General features: G+C 40.3%; 1 protein-coding gene and 1 pseudogene across 1 annotated transcript; both read right to left on the minus strand.

Annotated features, from left to right (window-relative positions):
- Positions 1-515: 515 nt before the first annotated feature.
- Positions 516-1,462, minus strand: LOC133261091 (olfactory receptor 8U3-like; annotated as a pseudogene).
- An 8,406-nt stretch (positions 1,463-9,868) lies between these two features.
- Positions 9,869-11,240, minus strand: LOC133261092 (endogenous retrovirus group K member 7 Gag polyprotein-like). Its single transcript, XM_061439659.1, has one exon. It carries the CDS (start codon positions 11,177-11,179, stop codon positions 9,869-9,871), a length of 1,311 nt encoding a protein of 436 aa, XP_061295643.1. The 5' UTR covers positions 11,180-11,240.
- Between the last annotated feature and the right edge of the window lie 2,772 nt (positions 11,241-14,012).

A 14,012-nucleotide genomic window follows, 5' to 3' on the forward strand; every position in this document is an offset into this window, starting at 1 on the left:
GCTGACCCTGATTCCCAGATCTGCATGGCAAATAATGACATCTTTTTGAACAACATGAGAACCAAATAATTACAGAGAGTGACCAACAGTGAATCTAGTGGGGGTCAGAAGCAGAGAGGAATGATTTTTAGCAGACAGGATACAGTTGAGGAACAGCTGCTACATGGAATGATGTGGGGATGGACAAGAAACTTCCTTTACCACCTCCCTTTTTCTGTCTCCACAATGTATAAAACAGAAGCATTTTTGAAAGCAGTGGCTAAATCTTATTATCAGTAAAATAGAAACTATCCAGGCCAAAACTATCAAGTGTCACATATGCAAATAGTAGCAATTTGTTAAAAATGTGCATTATAATCTTTTAAACCTTTTATCTTACTTATAAATTATATGAAAAATAGAACACATGTGCAACGTCATTTTGCTCATACAAAAATGGTAAAATTAACCTATCAAAGATAATAAAAACAACATATCGGCATGTGGCATAGTTCCAAGACAGTCAGTGTTACAAGTTACATTCTAATGTATATTAGAGACAGAAAATAACATTTTTCAAAAGCTTTCCTCAAGGCATTTTTTACCTCTTCGTTCCTCAGGCTGTAGATCATGGGATTCAACATAGGAATGACTATTGTGTAGAAGACAGAGGCCATTTTGTCAGTGTCAAGGGAATGGTTTGATTTGGGCTGCAGATGCATGAAGATCAGAGTCCCGTAGAATATAGTGACAGCAGTCAGATGAGAACCACAGGTTGAGAATGCTTTGCGCCTCCCTTCTGCAGATTGGATTCTCAGAATGGCAGCCACAATGTATAGGTAAGAAATAAGGACCGTGGTCAAAGAGCTGATCATGTTGAATCCAGCAAAGATAAAAATCAAGATCTCTTTGAGGCTGGTGTCTGAGCATGCAAGGGCCATCAAAGGGACATCATCACTTAATAGCATTGGGGCCACAGTAAATCAATCAAAAAGTAACAACTGTGTGGAGGAAAGCAACAGAAAAGCTGTATCAGTAAGAGCCTTTGACCAGTTGCATGCACACCTTTTGGGACATGATCACCATGTAGAGAAGAGGATTGCAGATGGCCACATAGCAGTCATGCCATTACTGCAAGAAGGAACATCTCTAAAACCAAGAAGTTTAGGAAAAAGCCCAGCTGTGTCGCACATGCATAGAGAGATATGGACCTGTTCTTGGTCAGGAGGGTCTCCAGGAACTTTGGGGCTATTGATGAAGAGTAACAAAAGTCCACAAAGGCCAGATTACTGAGAAAAAAAAAATACATGGGTGTGTGAAGGTGAGGATCCAATAGGATTATGGAAATCAGGCCAATGTTTCCCACCAGAGTCAGAGAATATACCACTAAAATGAGAAGAAAGAGAAGGATTTCAATCTCTCTCTGCACTGAAAAACCCAAAAGAATGAATTCCATCACCCTGGTAATATTCTCTTCAATCATTTGTTCTAGTCTCTGAACTGTGGGAAAGACACAAGGTAAAGACAGATAAGTTATCAGGAGCGAGGAATTTTCATCAGATGCCAAAATGTGCATGTTTTAACTTGAGAAATTATTGTTCATTGAAGCAGAATATCAGAACAAATAAATATATCCCCTCTTAAACTCTCCTGTTTGACTATTTATAATTTTCTGAAGCCAAAAATTGAGGTTTAATAAAAATAATGTTTATAAAAACATGGGATATTTTAGGTTTAGATTATTTTTAGTTATATTAAATAATGGAGAGAATAAAGATGTTGTTAAATATCCTGCTCCCAATATTTACTTCTCAGTGGAGTAAAATTTTCATATGTAATACTTTATCTGTTTTAACAGACATATATTTTATTTTTTAAAATGTACATTATGCTAAATATAATAATACAAAGCTAAACAGGATAGTCAATGGATGGAAAAATGGAGGCAATTAAATACTCCTATTTGTGAATTAGCCAAGTTTTGGATTCCTTTTCAAATGCTACTTTCTAAAAGTGATAACGTACACTTGTAGTTAGAGTTAGAATACACATATGTTAAAAAGTAGAGTTCTTGATAATCATTTACTCAATGGACATGCGTTTGAGCAATCTCCAGGGGATAGTGAAGGACAGGGAAGGCTGGCATGCTGCAGCCCATGGGGTCACAAAGAGCCAGACATGACTGAGTGAGTGAACAATAACAAATAGTTTTACATTAATTATTTTCAACACTTATAATCAGGAATGCTTTCTAAATTATCTGGTAAATTTTTAGTGTAACAATAGAATGCACTCCTGCTTTTGAAAGGTAGCCATCTCTTTGACAAGAGAAATAGCAATTATATGGAAATGGTATTCCTATCATAATGTTCAACTTGCATGATGTGGTTTTTGAGAGTTCTATGCCTCATTTCACTTCTGAGGCAAAGGAAGATAACCAGCTAATTTTAATTTCAGGAGTAAAGTTAAAAAGAAAAAATTTTCACCATAGCAAATTAAAATGAAGTGTGCAAAATAGAAAGAATAACCCCTTACTTTTCCCCTAAACATTTCACCCAAAGGTAAGTTTTGTTTCTTGTTGTTGTTCTTTAACAAGTTACTGTGAGTAGTCAGAAAATGTGTCCTTTTAGTTTTTCCTCCTCTTTCTATTGACTCAGCTTAATGCAATGACTTGTACCTAATGTGTTTTCCAGAAAAAAAATAATACACATGCACCTATGTGTATATACTTGTGTGTGTTAAGTCACTTCAGTTGTGTCTGACTCTTTGTGACACTATGAATTGTAGTCTGCAAAGGTCCTCTGTCCACAGAATTCTCCAGGCAAGAATACTTTGGTGGGTTGTTGTACCCTCTTCCAGGGAATCTTCCCAGCCCAGGAATCGAACCTGCATCTCCTTTGGCTCCTGAACTGCAAGCAGATGCTTTACTGCTGAGCCACTAGAGAAGCCTATATGTGTATGTATGTATATATATATATATATATATAAATTTGCCTGCAATGCAGGAGACCCAGGTTCGATTCCTGTGTTGGGAAGAGCCCCTAAGAGAAGGAAATGTCAACCCACTCCAGTATTCTTGCCTGGAGAATCCAATGGACAGAGGAGCCTGGTGGGCTATAGTCCATAGGGTCGCAAGAGTCAGACACAACTTACCAACTAAACCAGCACCACATACATATATACATACATATGCATATATACAAACACACACATACTTACACATAAGTACATATATATCACATGAAAACTGTTTTCCCCCATTCATTTATTTTCTTCTTGCTGGAGGCAAAACCTAGCTTGTGAAAGGTGTTGTTTTAACTAACTTATCTTCCTGAACAGACATCTTAACAGAGCTACTGGCACTACAGATCACCATTCTGGCAAAAGAATGGAAAAAATGGTAAAATATTGATATGATCATCATTTGCCCATTTCCATTATGGTAATATAATAACTCTGGTCTCACTTTGGTCTTCCATGATAAATATCAATTTGGATATTTTAGAGGTAATTAACAGATGTTTTGATACTGAGTTACTTTTCATTGAGCATACATTGAAATCAGGCTTATTTTTTGTATATTTCTTCTTTGTAATAAAAGGAAAAAGATGCCAAACTCACACAGCCTCATCAATTTAAAAAAAAAACAAAACTTCCCTATTTTGTGAATTACTTTCAGCCACAAATGTCTCTTTTTTACATTTTTTTAAACCATCAAAAGTTTCCCCTGAGAGAAAGACAACACTCACACATACAAATGCTCTTCTTCCTTAGGAATTGGCTTCTACAGTTTCATCAATAAAGTGTTTTCTTCTAAAGGAAACCCAAGTCTTGGGCAGAAGTAAAAGAGGATATTTTATTTGGCATGGGCCAAGACAGATATTTCATTATTGTGTATACATGTCAGCTTCATCCAGCTGGGGAAGAGTTAGGCAGGGTCATCTACTTTCCTTTAAATTGTGAAAAGTTTAGAGGCTTGGGAAAGGAGGGTTATGGAAATGACCGACAGTACCTCTTCACCTACTTGGTTGTAGAAGAAATCTTCCCCTGAAACTTGAAATACCCAGGGTACCTGAATGTGTGAAGTAGGCCTTTATAAAGTGCAGTCCCTATTCCCTGGGGACTTAATTCCTACTATTCCCCAGACGTGACTGCACCAGGTTCACTGACCCTCCAGGGTGCAACTGTGATTAGAAAGCTTCAATTAGAAAAAAAAAAAAAAAAGCCTATAAAGAGAAAGGTAACAATAGGTCTTATTTTAAATTAGAATGCTGTGAAGTAATTAGCCTTCAATCAAAATTATTAAATTAATTAAAAAATAAAAAAAATAAACTATAATAATGTAATCATGAAATCACTAATCCTTGATTCAGTTCAGTTCAGTCACTCAGTCATGTCCAACTCTTTGCAGCCCCATGGACTGCAGGATGCCAGGATTCCCTATCCATCACCAACTCCTGAAGCTTACTCAAACTCATGTCTATCACTTCAGTAATGCCATCCAAACATCCAATACTCTGTCGGTCCCTTCTCCTCTCGCCTTCAATTTCTCCCAGCATGAGGGTCTTTTCTAGTGAGTCAGGTCTTAGCATCAAGTGGCCAAAGTACTGGAGTTTCAGCTTCACCATCGGTCCTTCCAATGAATATTCAGGACTGATTTACTTTTTGGATAGACTGGTTGGATCTCCTTGCTGTCCAAGTTCAAAAGCATCAATTCTTCTGCACTCAGCTTTCTTTATATTCCAATTCTCACATTCATGTAAGACTACTGGAAAAACCATAGCTTTGACTAGAAGGACCTTTGTTGGCAAAATAATGTCTCTGCTTTTTAGTAGGGTGTCTAAGGCAATGGCACCCCACTCCAGTACTGTTGCCCGCAAAATCCCATGGATAGGGGAGCCTGGTAGGCTGCAGTACACGGGGTCGCTTGCCGGAGCCAGCCGGCAAAGTCGATCAGGTCCCGAGAATGTGCACGGCAGGGCTAAGAAAGAAACTAAAGCAAGAGACTACAAAGATGGGGTCGAGAGGTTCAGACACGTCACCACGAAGGGACGCAGTCTGACACCAACTTTATTCAACCTCTCATATTTATACAGAAAAGCGTGAGAGAGACAAAACAGTTGACATTTTTTTCTTGGTTAGCCTATACATCTTACAAACAGTCACAAGAAATCTTGAGAGCATGGGAATGGCTCCCTGTTATTATTTCTTACACCAGATAACGTTTCTCTGTGCGTGAGAAGTTTGCATAGAACTCCAGGTGCCTGCAGTAAATAAGCGCCTAATCTCTGGGGTGGCGGGACAGAGAGCTATGTTTGCAAGCAAACCCTCAAGGACTGAGGCAGCTCCCAGAGCTGTGTCCTTCGGACAAAGGACCCCGTTCTCACGGGCAGCTCCCCGCAATTCCCCCTTTCTTTTTATATAGGCACACGCTTATGTTCCTTTAACCGCAGACCATTTCCATAGATGGAAGCCTTTATGATCCATAGATCATCAATCAGTTTTTTAATTAAACAAGGTGCAAGAAATAAAACAGTTAAAATTATTAAGAACAGTCCTCCCATGGCTGCTCCCAAGTACCAAATACTATTGACAGTAGGTACATGTCGAAAAAGTTCTTTAACAAAGGACTCAGCTCTTTTTGCAACATCCAAATCAGGTCTGGGTGCATTTTCAATGTTCATTATTTCCTGATGTAGATGCAGCAAATCTAAGGAAATATTTTCATTATGCCAAATACCTTCTAAATGAGCTTTCACCTTATCCCAAGCAGTTATACTACCATTATATTTTTTGGGAGTAACACAGATCCATCGAAAATCAGCATGACATTGTACTCGTAATCTCAACTTTATACTTTGAACCTCTTCACCTAAATATTTTACAACATCATAAAGGGCATTCAATCGATCCTCTAGCTTTTTGTCAATATCTTCTTGAGTCCCCAGGGCAACGGATGCATTTTGTGCCAGATTATTAACAAAAGTTGCAGTTTGCACTGATTGTGCCAAAGACAGGGCTTCAGTAATCGAGGAAGCAATAAGAGTTACCAAAGCTACAAATCCCAGAATTATTAACCCTATTCCCCTGCGATAACGCATTAAAGCACCCTCTACTTCTCTCCAAAGTTCAAGTCCCCTTTCATCATACCAAGACCCATTAATCTCTACAGGAACCATAACAAAAGCAGGCTGTCTTAAGACTAGAACCCTAGTTTGATTAGTAATTCCCCTAACACAGTTAGTCAAAGTACAATTGTTACAAGTTACATTATAATTTTGTAACCAGGTTGTATTTTTACAGATCCTACTAGTAAAGCATAAGGGTGAGGCACACATGCACGAGGGTATCTCATGGTGAGATTCCACAAATGACCGTGTCTCACTTTCAATCCCACCTGAAGGTAGGAACCCTCACATCCAAGGGCGGCAGCTAGTTTCCAGATTTCTGTTTGGAACACTTTAGAGCCGCCCAAGTTCCAAATACGGGATGCAAAGTTCCTATTATCTTGAGCTCCAGGGTTTCGGGCCGAGTCTGGAGACCAGTCCCACAATGACTCATTTGTCCCAAATATGTTATAAACCGTAGCAGTTCCATCTCGACACAGTTTCCATGGTGCAGCAGTGACTCTTCCCCTTGTTCCAAAGTCACAGAAAGGAATATCTAAAGGACCAATTCCATTACGACGTTGAGGAATTCCAGACTCTTTCGTTACTCCAGGAATATACAGGCTCCAACCATTGTCAAAATCAGCATATCCGGACTCCCCAACAAAAAGACATCCTGTTGAATTAAAATATCTAGACAGACAAATAGGTAAGCGATCAAACACTCCATGATAAGAGAAATTAACTTGATTAGGAATAATATGTTTATCTGAAAAACCACCCAAAGCCACAGTATCATTAGTGTATATGGGAATAGACCGACCCTCCCAGCCCACGGGTTGGAGAAGGGGAGGATCGGGAAAATAAGCCCAGTAAGCACTTGAATATTCTTCAGAGTGTGCAGTGTTAATCTGATTTAAGATAATTAATAAGGTTATCAGGAAGCTTAAAGGCGATATCGGATCGCCCTGCACCGCAACACGATTCTGTGCCTCTCGCATCAATGCCTGAAGTTGTTGCCGAGATGGTAATTCATCATGCTCTTGAATTGTCAATCTCCTCATCTGATTTGCTAGAGACTGTCTCCGCCGTGCGTACCAACCTTTCCGGCAGCCAGCGCGGCGCTTCGGCATCCTGTGGGAAAACACAAACATGCCCTCGTCCCCAGATTAGTACTGGATCTGGTCCATACCATTTTCCTACAAGTGGGTCTTTCCAAAAGACTTTAGGTCTTATTGTTTGTGCATCAAAGTTCCAAAATCGCTGTGCTGCTGAACGGCCACTTATATCCAATTGTAAAAAATTTAGAACAAATAAAGCATGGTTTAGAGAGTTGGAGGGGGTATTGGGATACAATTCCCCCTTCTTTAGTTTTTGCAATTGATGTTTGAGAGTTTGATGTGCCCGTTCAATAATTCCTTGACCTTGAGGATTATAAGGGATACCTGTTTTATGTGAGATAGACAATTGTGTACAAAATAATTGAAAATTTTTTCCAGTGTATCCTGGACCATTGTCTGTTTTTATGGTTTTAGGGGTTCCCATAACAGCAAAACATTTAATGCAATGAGCTATACAATGTTTGCTAGCTTCTCCGGATTGTAGAGAGGCATGTAAAAAGCCGGAGAAGGTGTCAATAGTAACATGAACAAATTTTTGTTTACCAAATTCAGGAATATGGGTAACATCCATTTGCCATATATCGTTTGGCAACAATCCTCGAGGATTAACTCCATAGTGGGGGACGCTAAAAAACTGAGGACACGTTTGACATTGCTTAACAATCTGTCTGGCAGCTTCTCGAGTAATGCCAAATTGAAGTCTTAAGCTATTGCTGTTTTGATGGTGTAAGCTGTGGGAAGTTTTTGCCATTTGTTCCAGTGAAGGAAATATCATACGTGTAGCTTCATCAGCCAAAGCATTGCCTCGTGCTAAAGGTCCAGGAAGTCCAGAGTGAGCACGAATATGACCAAAATAGCATTTATTAACTCTGGAGCAAATTAAATGTTGTATATCACGAAAAAGAGTTTGGATAGTAGAATTCAGGGTACCAATAAATGGAACAGTCTCAATAGTGTTTAAGGCTCTTATGATATATTGACTGTCGGAATATAAATTAAATGGAGCAGAAATTTGCAATAGAGCCTGAAAGACAGCAAATAGTTCTACTTCTTGAGCAGACTTATAATTAGTATGCCAGGTGGTAGTATTGTCCTGTATAATCAAACTAGCTATTCCATTAGAAGAGCCATCAGTAAATACAGTTAGGGCGTCGGCAAGGGGCTGAGAAACAACGATTTTTGGGAAGAGAAATTGGTGATAATGAGCAAATTGCAAAATTTTATCTGAGGGATAATGATTATCAAGCCGTCCACTAAAACCAGCTAAGGCAATAACCCAATTGTCGCTAAACTGAAACAGCCAGTCCTGCTGAATTTTAGAAAATGGAACACATATAAAATGTGGGTCTCTTCCTAGATATACAGTGGATTCTGACCGCCCAAGAGCTATTAGGGCAGCAACCAAATCATAATAGGGGGTTAATACCCGAGAGGGAGAGGCAGGCAAGTGAAGCCATCTTAAAGGCAATCCTTGGAATAAGACTGCTGTAGGAGCATGTTTAGTAGGAAGAATATATAAACCCCATTCTAGAGTATAGTCACAATAAGTAGCTTGTTGTTTAGACAGGGCCTGTTCAACTTTATCTAAGGCTTGCCTTCCCTCCAGAGTCAGAGTTCGGGGAGAAGTTGGATCAGGATCACCCTTCAGAATATCAAAAAGAGGCTTCATTTCCCCTGTAGTTAGCTTCAAGTAAGGTCTTATCCAATTAATATCTCCTAACAGTTTTTGGAAATCATTCAAGGTAACCAAATTATCTTTACGAATTTCTATCTTCTGAGCTCGAAACCATTCTTTTTCCAGAAAAAAACCCAAATAAGAATAGGGGGGGGAAGCGTTGCACCTTTTCTGTTGCAATAATCAAACCATAATCCTGTAATGCAGTTTGCATATAAGCGAATGTTCTTAATAGCAACTCCTCATCTTCATATGCCAAAAGAATATCATCCATATAATGAATAATATATACTTGGGAGTACAAGGACCTAGTGGTTTTTAAAGCTTGAGCAACAAATTTCTGACAGAGAGTAGGACTATTAGCCATTCCCTGAGGTAAAACTTGCCACTGATATCTTTTCATAGGTTCTTTATAATTTGTAGAAGGGACACTAAAAGCAAATCTTTGACAGTCATTAGTGGCAAGGGGAATAGTATAAAAGCAGTCTTTTAAGTCAATAATAATTTTGTAAGTATCTTTTGGAATGGCCATGGGGGTAGGCAACCCTGGCTGAAGGGGGCCCATCAATTCCATTGTTTCATTAACCTTTCGTAAATCTTGTAATAGCCTCCATTTACCTGTTTTCTTTTTAATGACAAAAATAGGTGAATTCCAAGGTGAATTTGAGGGGGTAATATGGCCGAGAGCAAGCTGTTCCTGCACAAGCTGATTGGCGGCCGTGATTTTTTCTATTGATAGGGGCCACTGATCAACCCATACTGGATCATCAGACTTCCATTTTATCGGATCAGCATGGATTGCAGGACGATCAATGACCCCTCCTAAAAACATCCTATACCTTTTCTATCATTCTTAACTGCAGGGATCAGGGGTTGTAAAGGCCCTTGTGAATTTATCCCCAACCCCTGATGGGGCAAAAGGCCTTGGTCTAACAATTGATTACTAATCTTTTTATCTGGACTATAAAGATATACCCCCATATTCATCATAACATCTCTCCCCCATAGATTAACCGGCAGTCCTGGCGAATTTTAGATAAATCTTCAGTCTTTTTATCAGAATTTGGAAGCTTTTTCCATGCTTGTAGAGCAGCAGCACTAATCTGAGGGTAGGCTCCAGGTAAATAATTAAGTTGACTATTAGTGTCTCGATATTCTCCCTCTCCCACCATCATTTCATAAGTGGTGTTCAGTCCCTGTCGCCGGTTGATATCGGCTGTGATCCCACATTGCTCAGCAAACTCAGATTTCCATAGTAAATAATCTCCTCCAGATAAACAAGCTCGAGCAACCTGTTTCCAATCATTAGGTGGCAGATTTTGATTTCCTAAAGCCTCTATAATAGCCTGAGTAAACGGCGCAGTCGGGCCATATTGTGCACAAGCCATTTTTAACTCTTTCAGTTGCTTAAAGGGCAGCGGCTCATAATACCTCTGCTGTTGATCATTTTCAAACACTGGATAGATTCCTGGAAACCCGGGAATATGTTCTCCTTCTTCATTAGCTCGCTTAATTGCTTGTTGAAGAGGAGATAATAATATCTCACTTTTAATTTTTATGTTTTCACCGGGCAAAGAAGCAGGGATAGATATAAGCTCTCGCGGTTCTACGAAAGGCGGAGGTGGATCGAGTCCAGCAAGAACCGAGGGAGGATATGCTGGAGGCACAGGCTGGCTGGAGTGGGAGTCTCCCTGTGCATCCTTTTTTACTGCTATAACAATCTTCTGAATTAAATTCTCCAGCTGTTCTTCAGAAAGCCCTGAATGCTTTAATTCCCCTTTTCCTGGGGGGGATTCCATGTTAACCATCATCTCCCAAGGCATATCCTCTCTATGGTTCTGAGCCGCTTGTTCATTTAACTCTTTCTGTTCATCAGAGCTTAACACATCATCATTCCCTCCAGCCTTACAAGCTGCTCCCTCAGGCACAGCATAAAGCGGCTCAGGTGATGGGGCAGAAGGCTCTGTAACTTCAGGTCCTGTGGAATCCCTGAGAGCCGTTTGAATTTTATGTCCCTCATGTTCAGGATCCAGGCAGTCTCTTATGAGAGTCCACAAAGAAAAAGCATCCACAGGAACACGATTGGGACCATGTAAGGAATAATATGTCTGCAATTGTTTTCCTACTTTTTTCCAAGTTTCCAGACTAACTGTTCCTTCCTCTGGAAACCAAGGACAAACCTCCTCAATAAAAAGTAAAAACTTTTCTAGCTGTAACTTATTTACATGAATTCCCCTACCTTTTAACATAGTTTTCAACATATGTACAAATAACTGGCGGCTATTGCCTTGTCCCATGATTTATTACTCTCGACAATCACCCTCCCTGCCCTTTACTTTTAATTACTTAGGAATTTCTCTTTACTTACCTCAATCTTGGCGGGCAGCGGCCGTCGTTGCACTCCGATTCTCGAGTCCCTGTTCGGGCGCCACCTGCCGGAGCCAGCCGGCAAAGTCGATCAGGTCCCGAGAACGTGCACGGCGGGGCTAAGAAAGAAACTAAAGCAAGAGACTACAAAGATGGGGTCGAGAGGTTCAGACACGTCACCACGAAGGGACGCAGTCTGACACCAACTTTATTCAACCTCTCATATTTATACAGAAAAGCGTGAGAGAGACAAAACAGTTGACATTTTTTTCTTGGTTAGCCTATACATCTTACAAACAGTCACAAGAAATCTTGAGAGCATGGGAATGGCTCCCTGTTATTATTTCTTACACCAGATAACATTTCTCTGTGCGTGAGAAGTTTGCACAGAACTCCAGGTGCCTGCAGTAAATAAGCGCCTAATCTCTGGGGTGGCGGGACAGAGAGCTATGTTTGCAAGCAAACCCTCAAGGACTGAGGCAGCTCCCAGAGCTGTGTCCTTCGGACAAAGGACCCCGTTCTCACGGGCAGCTCCCCGCAGTCGCTAAGAGTCAGACATGACTGAGCGACTTCACTTTCACTTTCCACTTTCATGCATTGGAGAAGGAAATGGCAACCCACTCCAGTGTTCTTGCCTGGAGAATCCCATGGACGGAGAAGCCTGGTAGGCTGCAGTCCATGGGGTCGCACAGAGTCGGACACGACTGAAGCGACTTAGCAGCAGCAGCAGCAGGTTGATAATATCTTTTCTTCCAAGGAGCAAGGGCCTTTTAATTTCACGGCTGCAGTCACCATCTGCACTGATTTTGGTGCCCCCCAAATAAAGTCTCTCACTGTTTCCATTGTTTCCCCATCTATTTGCATGAAGTGATTGGACCGGATGCCATATATAAACCTTAAGTTGTTTTCTTTATTCTTTGCTACGTGTAGACCTAAGAACAATAAATATCCTCAATCTACATCATGAGTTCAGTTCAGTTCAGTTCAGTCGCTCAGTCGTGTCCGACTCTTCATGACCCCGTGAATCGCAGCACACCAGGCCTCCCTGTCCATCACCAACTCCCGGAGTTCACCCAGACTCACGTCCATCGAGTCAGTGATGCCATCCAGCCATCTCATCCTCTGTCGTCCCCTTCTCCTCTTGCCCCCAATCCCTCCCAGCATCAGAGTCTTTTCCAATGAGTCAGCTCTTCACATGAGGTGGCCAAAGTCCTGGAGTTTCAGCTTAAGCATCATTACTTCCAAAGAAATCCCAGGGCTGATCTGCTTTAGAACGGACTGGTTGGAGCTCCTTGCAGTCCAAGGGACTCTCAAGAGTCTTCTCCAGCACCACAGTTAAAAAGCATCAATTCTTTGGCTCTCAGCCTTCTTCACAGTCCAACTCTCACATCCATAGATGACCACAGGAAAAACCATAGTCTTGACTAGATGAACCTTTGTTGGCAAAGTAATGTCTCTGCTTTTGAATATGATATCTAGGTTGGTCATAACTTTCCTTCCAATGAGTAAGCGTCTTTTAATTTCATGGCTTCAGCCACCATCCGCAGTGATTTTGAAGCCCAGAAAAATAAAGTCTGACACTGTTTCCACTGTTTCCCCATCTATTTCCCATGAAGCAGTGGGACTGGATGCCATGATCTTCATTTTCTGAATGTTGAGTTTTAAGCCAACTTTTTCACTCTCCACTTTCACCTTCATCAAGAGGCTTTCTAGTTCCTCTTCACTTTCTGCCATAAGGGTGGTGTCATCTGCATATCTGAGGTTATTGCTATTTCTCCCGGCAATCTTGATTCCAGCTTGTGTTTCTTCCAGTCCAGCGTTTCTCATGATGTACTCTGCATATAAGTTAAATAAACAGGGTGACAATATACAGCCTTGACGTACTCCTTTTCCTATTTGGAATCAGTCTGTTGTTTCATGTCCAGTTCTAACTGTTGCTTCCTGACCTGCATACAAATTTCTCAAGAGGCTGGTCAGGTGGTCTGGTATTCCCATCTCTTTCAGAATTTTCCACAGTTTATTTTGATCCACACAGTCAAAGGCTTTGGCACAGTCAATAAAGCAGAAATAGATGTTTTTCGGGAACTCTCTTGCTTTTTCCATAATATCTCAACCAAAGAAATTTTCTTTCCTCAAATAATAATCCCAGTATAGAACCCCTTATCACACCAACATAAACCAGAGAGCAATAAACTATAAAATTAAATCTCTAAATTCTCCTGTTTTTGAAGTACACACACAGCATCTATAATATGTATTTTTTTCACTTTGAATTCCACATTTTCTATCACATCCAGAGGTAACAACTGTAAAGGACAGATTGAAGTTTTATATATATATATATATTTTTTTTTTCCCCTTTTGTGAAGATTTGCTGACCAGTATGATATTAGTTTTAAAAAAGATGTATTAGTATTTCAAACCACAAGCTGAAACAGCTACTTACAGACTTTTAGTGATTTTTATCTTTTTACTAAGAAAACTAATTATATAATCAGGTTTTTTTACTATGGAAATTTTCAAACCTATACAAAATTACAAGATTTGATACAACAATTTCCTCCATAAAAAGTACAAAAGAGACACTGATGTATAGAACAGTCTTTTGGACTCTGTGGGAGAGAGAGAGGGTGGGATGATTTGGGAGAATGGCACTGAAACATGTATAATATCATATATGAAACGAATCACCAGTCCAGGTTCGATGCATGATACTGGATGCTTGGGGCTGGTGCACTGGGATGACCCAGAGGGATGGTATGG

The sequence above is a fragment of the Bos javanicus genome, chromosome 15 (genome assembly GCF_032452875.1).
Source record: "Bos javanicus breed banteng chromosome 15, ARS-OSU_banteng_1.0, whole genome shotgun sequence".
In the NCBI taxonomy this organism is placed as follows: domain Eukaryota; kingdom Metazoa; phylum Chordata; class Mammalia; order Artiodactyla; family Bovidae; genus Bos; species Bos javanicus.

Excerpts from the sequence above, each read along its gene's own strand:
- LOC133261092 (XM_061439659.1), bottom strand. The coding sequence starts at position 11,179 with ATGGGACAAGGCAATAGCCGCCAGTTATTTGTACATATGTTGAAAACT.